At 48.2% G+C, this 20,803-nt stretch overlaps 1 gene segment (V, D, J or C); it reads right to left on the bottom strand.

The window, feature by feature from the left end:
- Nucleotides 1–540: 540 nt before the first annotated feature.
- The window catches only part of LOC119565615, a 36,842-nt gene continuing 16,579 nt past the window's right edge, over nucleotides 541–20,803 (bottom strand). The window contains 2 exon segments of the V gene segment in view: nucleotides 541–745; nucleotides 1,807–2,223. Coding sequence covers nucleotides 744–745; nucleotides 1,807–2,223 — 419 coding nt within the window.

Here is a 20,803-nt window from a genome sequence, read left to right as displayed (position 1 = left end):
GCCTACTCCCATTGGCTGGGAACCAGCCAATGAGAGTACAGAGCCAGTGCTCGAGGCGGGGACAGTGCGTGGAGCCCCCTGGCCCCCTGCCTAGGAGCCAGACCTGCTGCTGGCCACTTCCAGGGCACAGCCGGTGTCAGAACAGGTAGGGACTAGCCTGCCTTCGCTGGGAAGCACCGCTGACGGGTCTTTTAACAGCCCGGTCGGCGGTGCTGACCAGAGCCGCCATGACCCAGTGCCTTCCATTCCACGACCCAGTACTGGATCACGACCTGCAGTTTGAAAACCACTGTCCTAGGTGGCTCTCCCCTATGTTACTCTCTTCCCCGTTCTCCTCTCTCCCTCTGGCTTCTCTCCAGCACTCATGGAGAATGTGCCTTGTCACTGTCCATGTGGTGGCAGCCAGCCTGCCACTTTCTATGCCAGGGCTGCAGAGAGACAAGGAATAGAAGAGGGTTTTTTTGTAGAGTGAAGAGATGACTTTGAAGCACTGCTGCTGCTGAAGAAATACACAGCCGAGTGCTCTGGCTCCACAGACGAGATGTTCGATCGAAAGAGACCATCCTGTGGCTAGTTGGCCTCAAGCAACTCACAATTTTGCCTTTTTCTCTTTCTCCTTATAGCTGAAGAGCAACTGACACAGATCCTGCCGGTACCAGAACATGCTGTCGTGCTCATAGGTTTGCTGACATTTCAGATAGGCAATCTGTCCTCTCTCCAGGGGTTATTTTAGCATCTGTTTCTCCTGTAGAAGGAAAAAAACAAAACACACAAGACAGACATAATAAAACAGTCATGTCCAAGGGAAACATTTAGAGCCAAATCCTGCAAATGGTAGGATGGGGATTCCACTTCCCAGATATAAACTTACTTGCTCCCAAGAGATACATGGCTAGACACCAGCCTATGCACACCCCTATCTCTGTCTCACTGAGCAGGGGGCAGTCCCCCAGCATGGGATTTTACGTAGCTCTAGTCCACAGCTCTGCTTCCTTCCTAGCACTGGTGAGCAGGGCCTGTTTGTGTTTCCCAAAGACGTAGGGGGCACCCTCTGGGGAGGGGTCATCGTAACCTATATACTCCTGGCTAGGTGTTGAAGAGTCCCAGACTTCTTAGTGGCTGATGTGTACAGACTCCTGGCTGCCTTTCCCCTTTGGTAATCCTGGTGGTTATATCTCCAGCAACATTTTATTTTAAGATGCAGCACTTCTTATGGACTGGTGTGGAGGGCAGGGCAGAGAGGGGATGAGAGGGAAACTGCTGGCCCCATTGGTTGGATGGAATATAACAGACCAGTCATTTACATGTGAGTGAGATTCCACTACCATCTGAATAAATAGAGCTGCTGCTTAACATAATGGGGAAGAAATCTGTGTGTTGGGAAGCTTGTGAGATCCTGTGTCCACTCATATGTGTGCGGTGAGCTCAGAACCATAGGGGCCTGCATGTTTCTTGACACATGAAAAAGGATCCTGGTGGTTAAAGCAGAGGACCGGATATGACAATACATAGTATTTATTCCACTACCATTGAGTTCCTTTTTTGCACGTGAGAACATCACTTAACTTCTCCTTGCCTCAGTTTCCCCCTCTGAAAAGTGCAGACAAGAATCTTTTCCTGCCTTACAGGACAGTGTTGTGGAGCTATATTCAGTAATGTCTGTAAAGCGCTTTGAGACCCTCACGTATTAGGGGCTCTGCAAAGGCAAAATATTGTTATTCTCACACAACTGCCTATGCACATGGCAGGTGTGTAACCTAGCTGGCTCCCCCTTCCCTCTCCCCGAGACTTCCCTCCAGCACCCACAGAGAATTAGCCCTGTTGCTTCCATGTGGTGACAGCCAGCCTGCTGCTTCCTGTGCTGGGGCTGCAGAGAGACAAGGAACAGGTGAGGTTTTTGTAGAGGGAGAAGGGGACTCTGAAGCACTGTGTCTAAACTGCTGGCGCAGAAATACACAGCTGAGTCCTCTGGCTGCACAGACGAGATGTTCAAGCGAAAGAGATTATTCTGCGGCTGGTAGGCCTGGAAGCGATCAGTAATCTTTCCTTTTTCGTTTTGTTCTTTGTTGTAGAAATTAATGAGGAACTGCATTCCCTGACCTGGATCCTGTCGGTACCAGAACATATTGTTGTGACCATAGGTTTGTTCACATCTGAGATATGCAGTTTGTCCTCTCTCCAGCACCAGACTTGGTGTTTGCGTTATTTTAGCATCTCCTTGGCCTGTGGGGTAAAGAGAAAAGACAGACACAAAAACAATCAGCTCACGGGGAATCACTGAGAGACAAATTCTGCAAATACTATGACATGGATTTCAATGTCTTACATGCTCCCAAGAGACACATGGCTAAACCCCAGACTATGCACACCCCCATCTGCGTCTCACTGATCAAGGGGGCAGTCCCTCAGCATGGGGTTTTAGTAGCTCTGGTCCCTTCCCAGCACTGGTGGGCGGGCTATGGGCCATGTTTGGGGGAGGGGAGAGGACATGCTCTGGGGAGGGCTGTGACCCTGGCTAGGTGTTCAAGATTCCTAACTGGGGAAGTTGGGCAGGGCAGCAGGTTAATCTCCTCTAATCTCTCAGGGACAGAGAATCTAATTTACACCTGAAGAGTCCATCTGAGGCTATGTCTATACTACCGCGGTAAGTCGACCTATGCTACACAACTCCAGCTATGTTATTCACGTAGCTGGAGTCGACGTACCCTAGGTCGAGTTATCGCATTGCTTACACCGCGGGGGGTCGACAGGACAAAATCTCCTGTCGACTTATCTTACTCTTCTCCTTGGGGGTAGAGTACAGGGGTCGACTGAAGAGCGATCTGCAGTCGATTTGGCGGGACTTTACTAGACCTGCTAAATTGATAGCCGGTAGATCGATCTCATAGTGTCGATCCTGGCTGTAGCGTAGACCTGCCCTGAGACAGGGTGAAAGCAAATTCAATTAATCATCTCCTCCAAAGGGCTGGGGCCCCCACTGCTTGTGCAGCACCCTGTATTGTCTTGCTCAGGACACCCAGAACTGTAAGACACCATCACCCCTCTTCCCCTGCTTCACCCACAAACTCTTCAAGACTCTGCCAATCCAAACCTTACTTTGCAGGTAACACTCAGCAAACCCGAGTTCCTGAGTTCCCCCCGAGATGTCTCCCAGCTGTATTCAGTCCCTCTCACTAGACACTCACAGAAATTATTGAGTTTGCTGCCTCCAAAGAGACTCTGCATACACTAGGTTGCCAACTTTCTGACCGCAGAAAACTGAAGACCTTTGCCCCGCCCTCTGCCCCGAGCACTCCCTCCATCCCCCCTCCCTCTGTCACTCGTTCTCCCCTCCCCTCACTCACTTGGTCATTTTCACTGGGCTGGGGCAAGGGGTTTGTGTGTGGGGAGGAATGAGGGCTCTGGTTGGGAGTGTGGGCTCCTGGCTGGGGTCAGGGATGAGGGGTTTGGGGTGCAAGAGGGGGCTCTGGACTTGTGGGTAGGACCAAGGGTTTCGGAGTGTGAGAGGGGGCTCTGGGCTGAGGCAGGGGGTTGGGGTGTGGGAGGGTGCTCAGAGCTGGGGCCAAGGGGTTTGGAGTGAGGGGAGGGGATGCGTGGTGCAGGCTCTGTGAGGGAGTTTGGGTGTGGGAGGGGGCTCAGGGCTGGGGCAGGGGGTTGGGGTGTGGGAGGGGATGCAGGGGGTGGGCTCTGGGACGGAGTTTGAGTGTGGGAGGGGGCTCAGGGCTGGGACAGGAGGGTTGGGGAGGAGGCGCTTACCTCAGGTGGCTCCCAGAATCAGCCAGCATGTCCCTCTGGCTCCTAGGCACAGGGGCAGCCAGGGGTCTTTGTGCGCTGCCCTCATCCACAGGCGCTGCCCCTGCAGCTCCCATTGGCCATAGTTCCCGGCCAATGGGAGCTGCAGAGCCAGCGCTTGGGGCAGTGCCTGTGCTGCAGGCAGGGGCAGTGCAGAGAGCCCCCCTGGCCGCCCTTGCACCTAGGAGCTGGAGAGATATGTCAGCCGCTTCCAGGAGCCATGCGCAGCTGGCCACTGCAGCCAACCGGACTTTTAATGGCCCGGTTAGCCATGCTGACCGGAGCTGCCAGGGTCCTTTTTCAATCGGGCGTTCCGGTCAAGAATCGGATGCCTGGCAAGTCAACCCTAAAGCCTGCTAGGTTAGCTGTAGACTCACCCTTCACTTTAATACACAGCACTGAGATGGTTTTGTAATAAGAGTAAATGTATTAAGCAAGAACAGAGGTTTAAGGGATTACAAGCAAGAGAAAAAGAGACAGGGATGGATACAAACAAAACAAAATAAAACCCGCTTTCTAGTGACTAAAACTTAATCTTACCAAGTTACAATCTTTATCTAAGCAGTTTCCTTATTCACATCAAGTTACCAGCATCCCGAACCCTACAGACTAGGGGATCCAACTTTTATGGTCTCAAAGGGTGCTGTACCCTATCCTCAGTGATGGATGCCAAAATGGAGCTTTGCTTCTGCTTATATTTCCCCAAACTCATTGTTTTGATCCCTTACCTGTCACCTTTGAAATCCATATTATGACAACAGTGTGTTGGGGTAAAGAGTGTGTCAGGCCTGATGTGAGTTAAAGTATGGGGGACCCTCTGCCTGTTGGCAGTGAGTGGCTTCCCAGGGTCATACCTCCCCTCTTACAATGCTGCAGGAGGGTCAGCCATGGTAAACCATAGGCAGCAAACCAAAACCTTCTTTCCTGTCTGGGAGAAAACCTGTTTCCCCTTTTGTTTCATCAAAGACTTTAAAGCATAATATCAGTGAGTAGCCATAATTCCTCATACAGTGTTAATGCATACATTTCACAAGGATATTATTTACCAATGTGTAGCCAGACTTCATAGAATACTTTACTCAATACACTTTAATAGTACAAAAATATCACACACAATCAGTTGATTCAGTTGCTTATTCTTTGTGGTTCAGACTCCTTTTCTGCCCCAGCATGTCTCTACACCAGTGGTTCTCAAACTTTTTTTTTCACAGACCACTTGAAAATTGCTGAGTGTCTCGGCGGACCACTTAATGATCTTTCCAAATGTTGTTTGTGCCATTAGCTAACCATTGTAAAGTGCTTTCTCTGGCCTCCACAGCCCTGCACGTCCCAAATTCCCCCCACCCCCTCTTCTCACCCCATTGCCACCTCCCACCTACCCCCTATTCCCCTCAAGGCCACCACCTCACCTTACATGTGCTTCTTCTCCAGGGTCCAGGCACCTAGTTAGTGGAGCCATGCCTGTATGGCTCCACTAATTAGCTGGGTGGCCCTTCATATTCTTGTGTGCAGCTGCCCAGGCACACACCTTAGAGGGAACTATCCACTGTGGTGGAAAATTAACCAGGCATTGTGTTTGGATCAGAACAAGCCTGAGGCTCCTTTATTGATTACAAGCGCAGGGGGGTAACAGCTCGAAGTAGCTGCCCCCCAATGCAAAGCACACACAGCCTTTTAAAGCTTAAAACCATAGACAAATTACACATACTTCAGTATTAATTACCTTATTTGGAATACATTGCAAAATTAACACTGGTCAAAAGCAAAAACAAGCGTCTCCCCCACTCGGCCCCTCTTGTTAGTCACTGTCTGTTCTTTTGCGGTCAGCGACCTTTCTAACACAACTGTTGCGGCTAACAGCTTTTCCTGTTATTGACAGGTGTGTTCTTTTGCAGTTAACGATCTTTCCTAATTTCTAGCTGCTATGGTTACATTTCTTAAGCTGTGCTGTTGTAACTGCCCCACAATGGAATTTTGCTCGCCCTCTTCTGCTCCATATACACAGATAGCTTGACCAAAGTTTTAGGCCTATAAGTTTAGGCCTACTAGATTTTTCCTCCGCGTTCCCCCCTTTGGTGCCTTTTTTTGGCACCACTAATTGGGCCTAAACTTCTGTAGCCATGAGCCTGTTAATTTCCTCCTTTTCATTCTCCTGTTCTTCTGCCCAAACTGTGTCATACATCTCATTTACAATCGTTAGTGCCACCTGCTTTCTTGAATCGAGGTTGGCAGGTCTAGGGCTGGATAGGCAATGATAAATACATCTATTACAGCAACAATAACATAATCCTATGCTAAACAGCAGTAAAAGCAACAACATTCCCATGGTGATAATATGATGTGGTTGGGATTGTTGTATAGCTTTAGTCACAAAACACAATATATCAGTCTAGGTACACAAAGTAGACATTCTACAGGCAGTATAAAAGGCATTCTTTTCGGCTTGATATACATTTTGGAGCATATAAATTTGTTCCTGTAATTCAGAAATTTTCTGAACCTCTGGTAGGCTTGAAAGCAAATTTTGGAATCGGTCAGGTACTAAAGTAGTCCAGTTAAAGGGTATTTGGAACCTAAGGGCTAATTGTAGATTTTTATCCGCAGGCCAATAAATGATATGATTGCCTGAGGCTGTGGTGAGATTAAAATGTACATCGTTCAAGGTATTGGTCTCAACATGCACACAACTATTATTAGCCTGGAAAAGTAGATGTCCTGTCAGGGTAGTCCCGTGTCCCATACCCTCCCAACAAATGTTGTCATGGACAGTGACAACCTCTCCTGGTTTTAGTTTACGTACACTCTGAAGATGAGGGGGTTCCAACGGCCAGAGTGTCCATTAGCTTCCAATCCCTACCCAAATGTTGGGCGTTACTCCAGGAGCACTGACTACAAATCGATTGGGCATACCAGGTAGTTTAAGTTCCCAAATATCTCAGTGAATTATCCAATCCCACATGCATCCTCCCCACAGACCTGGCAGGATTCGGTAGGTGGGAGTCCATACCCCTCCGACCAGCCTATATGCTTGGAAGGAGCACTATGAACGTCTACATTTCCACTCAGAAAATTTCCAAGTATGTCTCCACAGCCACAGATTAGATGGAATTCCTGAGGTATCTGTAAGGGCAGTAGGCCACGCCTGATGTTCAAGATCCCTCTGAATGGCCCTGAGCTGGTCATTCAGAAAATCCTGAACCTCTGAACAAGCCTGATCCCACTGCAATGCCTTTCCAGTGTTGGTGATACCCAGTACCATCTCTGTTAACAGCTTTTGGGACATTGAACTAAGGGCGGAGATAACAGATAATTCACCAACACCAGCCTGAACCTGGGCTAGTTGTGCTCCAGTAATAAGGCCTGTGGCTTTTCCCAACTGACCCAATTTTTCCTCATGTTGCTGGCCTTTATGGATATTCCAGACTGCTGCTATGCTATTTGCACCATCCCATAGGTGTCCAGGCAAATCCCTTTTCTTTCTAGCGGAAACCCAGACCCTTTGCTGTGCTAGCCTGATGGCAGCTCCTTTTGAACAATTAGGATATATAGAGGTAATCTGAAACCTAGATAAGGGTAGTGTAAATTTTACAGTCCCTAGTGTAGCATTAATTACAGTCCATCGAAACTCCAACCCATCTTTCTTTGATGAAGTATTGTACCAGATTTGATGGCTGAACACCCTTATATATTTTTGAGAGGCCTCAACATCAATAGCATAGGACGGGGTGTACTGCAATATGGTACAGTTTAAATTATTAGTTATTGGGACATTTTCAGTACAGGTAATTTTTTCAGCAGCAGAACAAACTTTTTGGGTATTTGTTTGATTATTTATCAGTTGGGTGACCAAATAACGATAAGGGCCCTTTTTGCTTATCATGCTACAAACTCTGGGAATGGCCATCATATCTGTCCCTCTATGGGCCCCACCAATTTCAATTTCTGACTTTTGGGGCTCAGATGCAGTGATATCATATATTTCTATTTCCACCAACCCATCTGTTCTCCACTCAATCATTCACTCATATGAACTGTCCTGAACCTTAAAGAATAATTTCTCCAAGCAAAATTTCCATAAATCACTTAAATGTGAAGGTCTTGGACATTGGGTTTCATTTGAATATACCGTTTCGTCTATATTTGGGTAGGTTGTGGGGGTGGTGGTGAGGTTAATGGAGGAAGGGATGTTGGGGGTGATGGTTGTGGTAGCAAGGCGTTTCTGATATTCATTGTCTGGAAGCCAATTAGGGAGAGCAGAACATCCCCAGGGTACTTGCCCAATAGTGCATTGTGCAGCCCCCGGGAGAAACCCTAAATACCAAGTAACACCACAGTCCCAAGCAAAGAGTCCACAACTTCCTCCTTGCCAGTGTACAACACTCCATCTCTTCCACCAGGGCCAGTTCTCTTTTGTGGTCAGAAATTCTTGTACCTTGGCTCCAGCAAAGCGGTTGTTCCTTTTTCTTTCTTGGAACATCCCTGGTTTAGCATCGTACAAGGGAGAAGTTATTGGCTCTGCATCCAGTTCTTCAAAGGGGTCTTTCATTAGCGAAGTGCTAGTGGCTTTGTGCATTCAAAAGAACATAACAGTATCATGAAAATTCAACAATAGTAGCAAGAACATAGTTACGCATACGAACCAAACAGAAGGCATCAGCCATTTTTGCATCATGGCTGATTCCTTTATTCTGACCGCGGGGTCGGTCATGGCAGTCAGGTGCCAGTGGGCACTAGGCTCTCCACTGGACTTCTAAAGGCTTTATTCTGGCGTTTGATCTCCAGAATCCTCTTTACCAGCAGGCCTGAAGCCTTAGCTGGCTATAAAGGCGAATCACTGGAGGTATCACTTTCTCTTCCTGAGGTTGTACTGAGGTTCCCTTTTGGGGGCTGAAGCAAGGTTGCCGTCACAACCACTCTGGTTGTTTTCGGGAACTGGATCTGGGGGCTGAAAATCCTCAGCGTCTGGGTCCAAGGGTGGCGTTATTTTTCTTGCAGTGGGAGGCGTGGATCCAGCTGACAAACCCCTTGCACTTGATTGCTGTATGGGTGGTCAGTAGGGTATGGTACCCTTCCAGTGAGGTTCTAAAGAAGTCTTTCTTTGATATACTTTAATATAAACCCAGTCTCCAGGCTGAAGGGGGTGGCACGGTGTGTCAGCTGGTTCCACCAGGGCACTTTGGACCTGTGAGTGGATAGACCTAACACAGTGAATTAGCGTCTGACAGTATGTCATAACAGTATCATCGTTTAGTTGCAGGTCCAGTTGGCAAGGGAGTGGGGGAGGGGATGCTGGCATACGCATGGGTCTGGCCACAAGGATTTCATATGGGGATAGGCCATGTTTGCGTGTAGGTGATGCCCTACCCCTTGCTCTCATATACATGAGAGCAAGGGGTAGGGCATCAGGCCATTTAAGGCTGGTTTCAGCACAGATCTTAGAGATTTTGTTCTTTCATTCCCCATTTTTGTGCTCAACCGCCCCCTCACTCTGCGGGTGATGAGCACAATGCAAGTGTTGGGTGATGGTAAGAGCCTTGCAAATCTGTTGCATGATTTGGCCTGTAAAATGGGTACCTCGGTCACTGTTAATAGAAAGAGGTAGACCAAACCAAGGAATAAAATCCCTTAACAATTTTTTTGCTACAGTGAGGGAATCGGCCTTGGCACAAGGGTAGGCCTCTATCCAACCAGAATACATACAGACACAAACAAGAACATATTCATAAGAACAACATTTTGGCATAATGATAAAATCAATTTCGATATTTACAAAAGGTCCCCATGGAGTGGGGTGCGCAGCGGGGTTTTGTCTGAACTGGTCTGCCACTATTGTGGGCTCAGCAGGTCGGACAAGAATTGCAGTACTGCTGTGCCATAATGGAGAAATTTGGGGCATACCAATGATGCAGTACTGAAGCAATCATCCCCCCTTTGCTCACATGCGCCAATCCATGGGATGCACGAGCGAGATAGGGGAGCACAGCCTTGGGCGCCACCAAGCGGCCATCTGGGGAGAGCCACAAGGCATCCGGATGCAAAGTACATCCATCCCGCCTCCATCTGTCCTTCTCTGGTTCTGGGGACGAATCTTGCATAAGAGCTAAATCGTGGAGAGAGGCAGGCATGGAGGGGAACTGTGAACTGAAGAAAATAAAATCAAATGGACCCGGAAAGGACCGTCTGTCTGGCAGTAGCATCTGCCAGTGCATTTCCTCTGGTAACATCATCATAAGGTTTCTGGTGAGCAGTACATTTTACAATGGCAATGGCAGAAGGGAGTTGAAGGGCAGAGAGAAGAGCATCAACAGAGGGCCCATTACTAATCTTTGCCGCCCTGGTCCCGAAGTGAGAAATCCTCAGTGTTTCCGTAGTTGCCCATAATCATGAACCACCCCAAAGGCATATCGAGAGTCTGTGTAGATGGTAACAGACTTGGCCTTGGCTAAAGTACAAGCACGGGTAAGGGCAACAAGTTCTGTGACTTGGGCTGAGTGTGCTCCCAGAAGGGAGTGGGTTCTCCTTCAGCTGCCGTGGGAAGTAGGGAAGCGGGGTTAAGGACAGGACAGTGAGCAAGAGTTACATTTGAAGCATTTAAAAGCAGCATTCATATTTAGTTAGTCTGGAGTTAGAGAGATGCTGGGTTTTGCTTTTTAGAAGCACAGTGGTCACAGCATGCGGGATGGCAACACATAGGCAGGAACCCAAGATGAGAGTAGCAGAAGCCTCCACAAGGGAAGCAGCTGCAGCTACCGCCCGAAGACAAGGAGGGAGTCCAGCTGCTACAGGGTCCAAAAGTGAGCTATAATATGCTACGGGGCATCATTTGTCACCATGAGTTTGAGTAAGGACCCCCAAGGCTATTCCCTCCTTCTCATGGCAGTAGGGGGTGAAGGGATTCTGATAGTCAGGTAAGCCCAAGGCAGGGGACCTGGTAGGAGCTTCCTTAATCTTAGTAAATGCTTCCTCGGCTTTTGGGGTCCATGGAAGGGGTTCAGGGACCTTGTCAAGGGTTAATTCCTGCAGGGGCCTAATAATAGCTGTATACCCAAGGATCCACTGTCAGCAATACCCGGCCATACCTAGGAAACTGCGCATTTGTTTCTTAGTGGTTGGTTTAGGGACCTGGAGGATGGCTTGTATTTGCGCAGAGGACAAGCATCTCTCTCCAGCTGAAATATCATGTCCCAAATAGTGGACTTTGGGCAGACAGAGCTGCAGTTTAGACTTGGAGGCTTTATGAACCTTCTCGGCTAGAGCTTGCAATAGCGTAAGGGAATCAGTTTTAGAGGCCTCTAAAGATGGCGATGCCAATAGCAGGTCATCTACGTACTGGACTAGAGTGGAACCCATTTTGAATTCAATATCATCCAGATCCCTTTTGACGATCTGTGAGAACAAGGTGGGCGATTCGGTGTAACCCTGGGGTAACCTGGTCCAAGTGTATTGACACCCTTGGTAGGTAAAAGCAAACAGATATTGACTATCTCTGTGGACAGGGATAGAGAAGAAAGCCGAGCAGAGGTCAACAACCATGAAATAAATGGCAGAGGGAGAGATATAGGAGAGAATAATAGCAGGGTTTGGGACAACTGGGTAGGTAGGGAGAACAGCAGCATTGACAGCACGGAGATCCTGGACAAAGCACCAAGTCTGCTTGCCAGGTTTCCTTACAGGTAAAATGGGGGTGTTACATTTACTGACTGTATTTTGAACAGATCGGGCAGTCTTGATGCACCCTACCTGGTTGGCATGCTCGGGACAAACAGGGAGGAACCTTGGCCAGCAATTCCTGTTGCAACAAGGAAGGACTGGGGTCGGTCTCCTCCTCTGGAGTGCCCGGTTGCAGGACTGCCAGGACCTCATTTTGGCTGGGATCGGGGACATCCAAATACACACCGTCTGGGGTGCAATAAATTGTACAATATAATTTGCACAGCAAGTCTCTTCCCAAAAGGTTAACAGGTGAGTAGGGGCTGAGGAGGAAAGCATGGTGCTCAGACAGAGGACCGATAGAGACAGTCAGAGGTGAGGAGACGGGATGGGGAATAGGAGTGTTGCTCACTCCTACTGTATTCATTATTTCTGAGGTTACTGGAAGGGAAGGGAAGTCGCCCGTGCGGAGGGTGGACCGCAAGGCACTGGTATCTAGCAGGCAAGAGGTAGGGGTGCCATTAATTATGCAGTTTACATATGGTCCCGTCTGGTTTAAAGGGACAAGCGGAGCAATGATGCCACCCACCTCCTGGCTATCCTAACAGCTTTGAGGGCACAAGGGAACAGGGAAAGAATATTGCGGTGCAAGGGCAGGGTCGATTGACCGGTCGGGGCGATTGGGACAATTGTTTTTCCAATGGCCCGCTTGTCCACAATTGAAACAGGTGTTATTATTTTTCCCCTGGATAGGGAGACGGTAGGGATCTCTGTTGTGTCTTTCTCCTCTTCCCCTTAATGGGTGGTTGCATGTCCGGTTTCTGTATATTCTGGATCTGGAGGGTCATTAATTTAGTTTCGATGTCATCCTTTTTCTTTTCTGACAGTAGTAATGCTGGGCGACTGCCAGAATTTTGTCTGGGTTTTTTCCTTCCCAATCCATGGTACCAATTTTTAAATGGTCCCCTAATCGTGGATTGAGTCCTTGGACAAAGGAGGCCACTATGGCTTGTTTAGCATCTTGCTCTGCATTATCTATGCCAGAATATCTTTCGAAAACCTGCTTAAGGCGCTGCATATAATCAGCAGGGTTTTCGCCTTTATTTTATCTACAAGCACTAATTTTTTGGGCAGATTTTAAGAACTGCAACCAGCAGGTTGTTCCTGTCTGTATTTAAGTCCCTATTATGGCCTTGGTCATCATTGGGCTACTGGGCCTCTTGTAGGAGGCGATTTAATGTTTCCCTGGGCAGGACTCCTCTCATGAGTTGATTTAAATCTGCCCAGTTAGGGTTGTAACAGCTTATGACTGTTCTTAATTCTTCTTGAAATTTGACGGGGTCTTCCCTTATTTTAGGAAATTTTTCAGTCAAATTATACAAATCCATGGGAGACCAAGGGGCATGTACAGTCACCAGGGTCGCCTGACCTGAAGCATCAACACCTGGGCCTGGAAGTTGGCACAAGGAGAATGCTGTTTCATGATGGGAAGAAAGGAGCTGAGGGCTGGACATAAGGGGCCCCTGGGGTCGTAACTTTTATTGCCTAGTATTCTTTGCTGGTGGTCCAGGTGAATTTTCCGGCAGTCCATCTAATCGGTCACATAGGTATCGGACCGAGTCTGCTAGGGTAGTGATTGATCTTCTTGTGGGAACCGAGGGCGACACAGGGGAAGGGGGTGAAGTAGATACTGACATTCTTTGACCATGGGACGGTGTTCCAAGAAGGAGGAGTGCTAGGCAGAGACGGGCTCCACCTAACGAAGAGAGGGAAGAGCATCTTCGCAAGCAGGCTGGCTAACCTAGTGAGGAGGGCTTTAAACTAGGTTCACCGGGGGAAGGAGACCAAAGCTCTGAGGTAAGTGGGGAAGTGGGATACCAGGAGGAAGCACGAGCAGGAGCGTGTGTGAGGGGAGGGCTCCTGCTTCATACTAAGAAAGCAGGACAAACAGCAAGTTATCTCAAGTGCCTATACACAAACGCAAGAAGCCTGGGAAACAAGCAGGGAGAACTGGAAGTCCTGGCACAGTCAAGGAATTATGATGTGATTGGAATAACAGAGACTTGGTGGGATAATTCACATGACTGGAGTACTGCCATGGATGGATATAAACTGTTCAGGAAGGACAGGCAGGGCAGAAAAGGTGGGGGAGTTGCATTGTATGTAAGAGAGCAGTATGACTGCTGAGAGCTCCGGTATGAAACTGCAGAAAAACCTGAGTCTCTGGATTAAGTTTAGAAGTGTGAGCAACAAGGGTTATGTCGTGGTGGGAGTCTACTATAGACCACCGCACTAGGGGGATGAGGTGGACGAGGCTTTCTTCCAGCAACTAACAGAAGTTACTAGATCGCAGGCCCTGGTTCTCATGGGAGACTTCAATCACCCTGATATCTGCTGGGAGAGCAATACAGCAGTGCACAGACAATCCAGGAAGTTTTTGGAAAGTGTAGGGGACAATTTCCTGGTGCAAGTGCTGGAGGAACCAACTAGGGGCAGAGCTCTTCTTGACCTGCTGCTCACAAACCGGGAAGAATTAGTCGGGGAAGCAAAAGTGGATGGGAACCTGGGAGGCAGTGACCATGAGATGGTAGAGTCCAGGATACTGACACAGGGAAGAAAGAAGAGCAGCAGAATACGGACCCTGGACTTCAGAAAAGCAGACTTTGACTCCCTCAGGGAACTGATGGGCAGGATCCCCTGGGAGAATACATGAGGGGGAAAGGAGTCCAGGACAGCTGGCTGTATTTTAAAGAATCCTTACTGTGGTTACAGGGACAAACCATCCTGATGTGTTGAAAGAATAGTAAATATGGCAGGCGACCAGCTTGGCTTAACAGTGAAATCCTTGCTGATCTTAAACACAAAAAAGCAGCTTACAAGAAGTGGAAGATTGGACAAATGACCAGGGAAGAGTATAAAAATATTGCTTGGGCATGCAGGAGTGAAATCAGGAAGGCCAAATCACACCTGGAGTTGCAGCTAGCAAGAGATGTTAAGAGTAAAAAGAAGGGTTTCTTCAGATATGTTAGCAAAAAGAAGAAAGTCAAGGAAAGTGTGGGCCCCTTATTGAATGAGGGAGGCAACCTAGTGACAGAGGATGTGGAAAAAGCTAATATACTCAATGTTTTTTTTGCCTCTGTCTTCACGAACAAGGTCAGCTCCCAGACTACTGCACTGGGCAGCACAGTATGGGGAGGAGGTGACCAGCCCTCTGTGGAGAAAGAAGTGGTTTGGGACTATTTAGAAAAGCTGGACGAGCACAAGTCCATGGGGCCGGATGCACTGCATCCAAGAGTGCTAAAGGAGTTGGCAGATGTGATTGCAGAGCCATTGGCCATTATCTCTGAAAATTCATAGTGATCGGGGAGGTCCCGGACAACTGGAAAAAGGCTAATGTAGTACCCATGTTTAAAAAAGGGAAGAAGGAGGATCCTAGGAACTACAGGCCAGTCAGCCTCACCTCAGTCCCTGGAAAAATCATGGAGCAGGTCCTCAAGGAATCAGTTCTGAAGCACTTAGAGGAGAGGAAAGTGATCAGGAACAGTCAGCATGGATTCACCAAGGGCAAGTCATGTCCGACTAATCTAATTGCCTTCTATGACGAGATAACTGGCTCTGTGGATGAGGGGAAAGCAGTGGACGTGTTGTTCCTTGACTTTAGCAAAGCTTTTGATATGGTCTCCCACAGTATTCTTGCCAGCAAGTTAAAGAAGTATGGGCTGGATGAATGGACTATAAGGTGGATAGAAAGCTGGCTAGATTGTCGGGCTCAATGGGTAGCGATCAATGGCTCCATGTCTAGTTGGCAGCCGGTATCAAGTGGAGTGCCCCAAGGGTCATTCCTCGGGCTGGTTTTGTTCAATATCTTCATTAATGATCTGGAGGATGGGGTGAATTGCACTCTAAGCAAGTTTGCAGATGACACTCAACTGGGAGGAGAGGTAGATATGTTGGAGGGCAGGGATAGGATACAGAGGGCTCTAGACAAATTAGAGGACCGGGGCAAAAGAAATCTGATGAAGTTCGACAAGGACAAGTGCTGAGTCCTGCACTTAGGACTGACGAATCCTATGCACCGCTACAGACTAGGGACCGAATGGCTAGGCAGCAGTTCTGCAGAAAAGGACCTAGGGGTTACAGTGGACGAGAAGCTGGATATGAGTCAACAGTGTGTCCTTGTTGCCAAGAAGGCCAATGGCATTTTGGGATGTATAAGTAGGGGCATTGCCAGAGGATGGAGGGAGGTGATCGTTCCCCTCTATTCGACATTGGTGAGGCCTCATCTGGAGTACTGTGTCCAGTTTTGGGCCCCACACTACAAGAAGGATGTGGAAAAATTGGAAAACATCCAGAGGAGGGCAACAAAAATGATTAGGGGACTGGAACACATGACTTATAAGGAGAGGCTGAGGGAACTGGGCTTGTTTAGTCTGCGGAAGAGAAGAATGAGTGGGGATTGGATAGCTGCTTTCAACTACCTGAAAGGGGGTTCCAAAGACGATGGATCTAGACTGTTCTCAGTGGCAGCAGATGACAGAACGAGGAGTAATGGTCTCAAGTTGCAGTGGGGGAGGTTTAGGTTGGATATTAGGAAAAACTTTTTCTCTAGGAGGGTGGTAAAACACTGGAATGGGTTACCTAGGGAGATGGTGGAATCTCCTTCCTTAGAAGTTTTTAAGGTCAGGCTTGACAAAGCCCTGGCTGGGATGATTTAGTTGGGGATTGGTCCTGCGTTGAGCAGGAGGTTGGACTAGATGATCTCCTGAGGTCCCTTCCAACCCTGATATTCTATGATTCTATGATTGGTGTTACTGGTTGGGGCAGGGGTCCCTGGCTAGTGGAGTCAACCTCCAGATCGTAGTGTGGTGGAGGTGTGTGGGGTCTACTGCCCTTTCCATTTGTTCCGCCCGGAGTAGACGGACCTGCACTCGATTGTCTAGGTGATGTAGGGGCAGCCGGCTGTCTACATATAAGATCTGCGGATGGGGCCGAGGGTTTTTCTGTTATTGACAGGTTTGTTCTTTTGCGGTTAACGGTCTTTCCTAATTGCTAGCTGCTATGGTTACATTTCTTAAGCTGTGCTGTTGTAACTGCCCCACAGTGGAATTTTCCTCACTCTCTTCTTCTGCTTTATATACACAGTTAACTTGACCAAAGTTTTAGGCCTACTAGATTTTTCCTCCACACTGCGGACCACCTGAATGGAGCTCGCGGACTACTGGTGGTCAACGGACCACAGTTTGAGAACCTCTGCTCTAACCTGATTGTCACACACACCCTGGTTATCTGCCCAAATCTTGGTGTGGGGACTTGAACTCAGGAGTTTCTGGCAAGGATGCTAACCACTAAGCAACATGTCCCTGAGGGGCTGAAGCATTGGAGAAACAACTGGTTTTTGTGCCCTCTTCACTGGAGCTGGTTGGAACAGTACCAACACAACATTTTTTCATCAAAATATGCTGTTTTTTCAAAGCCAAAACATTGCAGAAACATATTGATTTCAACAATGTTTTGATGGGAAGGTTTCTGAAGTCTAGGATGGCCTGTCCGGTCACTCCCCAAGAGAGACAGAGGGTATGTCTAGACTGCAATCACAGAGTATGATTGCAGTTCATGTAGACATAGACAAGCTAGCTTTAATCTTCCTAGATCAAGTACTGAACCGTGAAGCCTCAGTAGCAAAAAACTTCAGCACAGGCTACCCCTGTTATTACCCAGGGTTCCAGGCAGACCTGGGCTCAGTTGCGTGCTACCATGGCTTCACTGTTCAGGAACCAGAGTTAACTAGATTAAAGCTAGCTCAAGTATGTCAACTCGAGCTGCAATCACACCCCATGACTACAGTCTAGACATACAGAGAGAGAGAGAGAGAGAGACCCACATCAAAAACTGCACCTTTTCAACCTGAAAATGGGCACTTTCAAACAATTCCATTTTGCAGAAACATTTGATCATTTTGTTTTCATTCCAATGCAAAATGAAAATAAATTTTGAAAGCTCAAAGGTTATCCTAAAAGAGAATTGTCGTTCTCCAGCTAGTTCTACTCCTGACACAACAGCTCTGATTCCCTCAGGTAGAGGAGGAGCACCACCTAGTGGCTGGGAAGGAATTTTTACAGGAACATTCCTTTCAAGCTGTGACTTTTGGTAGCTGTGGCCCAGTCTAGGGCCATTTAGCACCTACAAATGCTTTTCTGACCAATTACATTTTAAAAAGTAATAGCATCCAACCCCTGTGCTGCTGTTTCTTGCTTTCCCTTGTTGCGATTTTATTTTATGCCAACTCAGCTGGGATCAAATGTGTGTAAGACACTAAAATCAACATGTCAGCCTCCCTAAGCTTACTAGCCGGCCCAATTTCGGGTAACAATCACTACCCATTGAGCCCGACAATCTAGCCAGCTTTCTATCCACCTTATAGTCCATTCATCCAATCCATATTTGTTTAACTTGCTGGAAAGAATACTGTGGGAGACAGTATCAAAAGCTTTACTAAAGTCAAGATATATCATGTCCACTGCTTTCCCCATATCCACAGACCCAGTTATCTCATCATAGAAGGCAATCAGGTTTGTCAGGCATGACTTGCCCTTGGTGAATCCATGTTGACTGTTCCTGATCACCTTCCTCTAGCTCCTTTTTCAATATCCAGCACATCCATCAGAGATATTATCCATATGTCTAATAAATCACACCAATAGGAAAAGTAGTGGTTCTGGTGGGAAAGGCAGGGGACTGGGAGTAAGGACTCCTGGGTTCTGTCCTCTAATTTTGTCACCAACTCACTGCATGACCTTGGGCAGTTTAACCTATCTTCATATGCTCTTTTCCTGTCTCTTGGGCATTGTGAGGTTTCTTTCATGATTCCCTAATATCAAGCTGAAATCTTCTCTCGATTGCATCTCTGGTCAAAAGGTCATAGAATCTGTGATAAATGAAGGGGCGGGGGAGCTCCCTTTTATGTACACCCAGCCAGCCAGTAGCTATAAAATCCCTCTTAGTAGCTGTTCTCTAATTGCTCTACCTGTAAAGGATTAAAAAGTCTCACTGCTATCCATAGGTAAAAGGAAGCGAGTGGGCACCTGGCCAAAAGAAGTGGGAAACATTCCCTGACAGTGAGATGTGTGTTAGACAGACAATAGTCCCCACAGGGGGAGCAAAGTAACAGAAGGTTACTTACCGTAACTGGAGGTTCTTTGAGATGTATGGTCCCTATCTGGATTCCAAACCTGGGTACACATGTGTGCCATGCACCGGAGCTGGAACTGTTCACACTAGCGTCCATTGACCCGCAAGTGCATTGTGCATTGACTGTGTGGCACGCCTGAGGCTTTAAGAGGTGGTGTGGGTTGATGCCACTCGAGTTCCTCTTACCAGGCAACAGAGGAGCGCGGAGCAGAGGGGATGGAGCGTGGAATTGGAATCCAGATAGGAACCACACATCTCAAAGAACCTCCAGTTACGGTAGGTAACCTTTTATTCTTCTTTGAGTGATGGTCCCTATGTGGATTCCAAACACGGGAGAGTAGCGAGCAATGGTCATCATGGAGGTGGGCATGAGGTCTCACCAGAAGCCACTGTCCAAAGGGCAGCCTGACTGACAGCAGCATCTGACACCGAGGCAGGGGCGATGAGGTAATGGGTGGAAAAGGTGTGAACAGAGGTCCAAGCGGCTGCCTTACGAATGTCATTCCAGGGACCACCAATGTTGCAGCATATGCCTGGGTAGAGTAGGTCATGACTCCAGGAGGGGGGGGACATGGCAGTCCACAATGCAACGGGAGATCCACTTGAAGAGTCACTTTGAAGAGAGGGCATGACCCCAGCAGCACTCCACCATGGCAATGAAGAGAGGAGGAGACACTCGGAAGGTGCAGGTGTGTTGGAGATAAAAGGCCAACACCTGGCGAACCCTGAGAGTGTGGAACGCAAGCTCACAGGGGGAGGTGTGCAGTTTAGGATAAAAGATCAGGTGGTGCACATACTGGCTGAGGTGAAACGGGGCGGCCACCTTGTAGAGGAACTTGGAGGCACAAGAAGACCTTGTCTTTGTGGAAGATGGTGAATGGGGGGAGGGGTTTCACCATCACGGCCACCAGTTCACTAACTTGCTGTGCAGAGGTGATGGCCACCAAGAAGATCACTTTAATGGAGAGGTGGGCAAGGGAGCAGGTTGCCAGAGGTTCAGACTGGCTGAGTGAGAGTGGAGAGGACAAGGTGGAGGTCCCAGGAAGGGGTAGGTTTACGCGCAGTGGGAAAAGCATTCAGAAGGCGATGAAGGAAGCAGGAGGTGGTTGAGTGTGTGAAGACAGAGAACCCATCCACTGGGGGGAAGAAAGGCACTAAGAGCTGCCAGGTGCACTCAGATGGAGGTGTGGGCCCGACAGGAGGAGGTGAAGGAATAATCTAGGAGAATAGGAATAGAGGCGGAGTCGATGGAGTGATGGTGACAGCATGCCCACAAAATCAAATGATGCCACTTGGCCTGGTAACAGGCCCGAGTGGATGAGCGTCGGCTATGTGTAACGATGTTGCAGACGTGGGCAGAGCAGGAGTCATCTACAAGCAAGCTCCATCCAAATACCAGGCTGTGAGATGGAGAGAGCCCAGGATGGGGTGACGCAGGCAGCTGTGCACTTGCATGAGGAGATCCTGGAGGACCAGAAGATGGACCGTGGGGTGAGTGGAGAGGTGAAGTAGATCTGCGTACCAATTCTGGTGAGGCCAGGAAGTGGCTGTGACATTCTGTACCTTGGGGGAGTGCCCTGTGTTAGAGGGCTTATTCCTTCACCCGCTTACTTCCCTGGTCCTTCTCGCATGAACAGAGAGCAACAATACCCGAAGTCCAAAGGTGCAAACAATTCGATGTTTATTGGGGTGAACTTCCCGCAAGCATGATTCCAGTTTCCTTCTTCAGTGTCCCCCTTCCCAGCTCTGACACCACAGAACTTTACCTGTGTCCCTGTTCCCCTTCCTCCCCTTAGCAAAACACGATTCCAATTTCCCTACCCCCATTCCCTGTTCCCATTCCCCCCCCCCGCATTACTTCCTGATTGACTGTAGACTATATAGTAAAACTTGAGTTCTGCTTAGCTATACCTTAACCAATCATTTTACTGAAATTTAACTAACCAATCCTAACATATTGTAACATGATTATTTAACCAATTATATCCCACCACCTTAATTAGTTTACACCCAGCAAAATTAATTATACAGCAGAGATCTGTGTTGTGACTCTGAAAAGCCAAGGGTTCCAGTCCTGCTAAAAAATCCATGTGGAAAAAATACTGTGTGATCATTTTATGAAAGACTGTCTCATAACACATAATGCAGCCAAGGGCTAGGTTCCATAACTAGC

The sequence above is a fragment of the Chelonia mydas genome, chromosome 1 (genome assembly GCF_015237465.2).
Source record: "Chelonia mydas isolate rCheMyd1 chromosome 1, rCheMyd1.pri.v2, whole genome shotgun sequence".
NCBI lineage: Eukaryota > Metazoa > Chordata > Testudines > Cheloniidae > Chelonia > Chelonia mydas.
The sequence above is the reverse complement of the archived record's forward strand: the minus strand, read 5'-3'. Positions and strand labels throughout refer to the sequence as shown.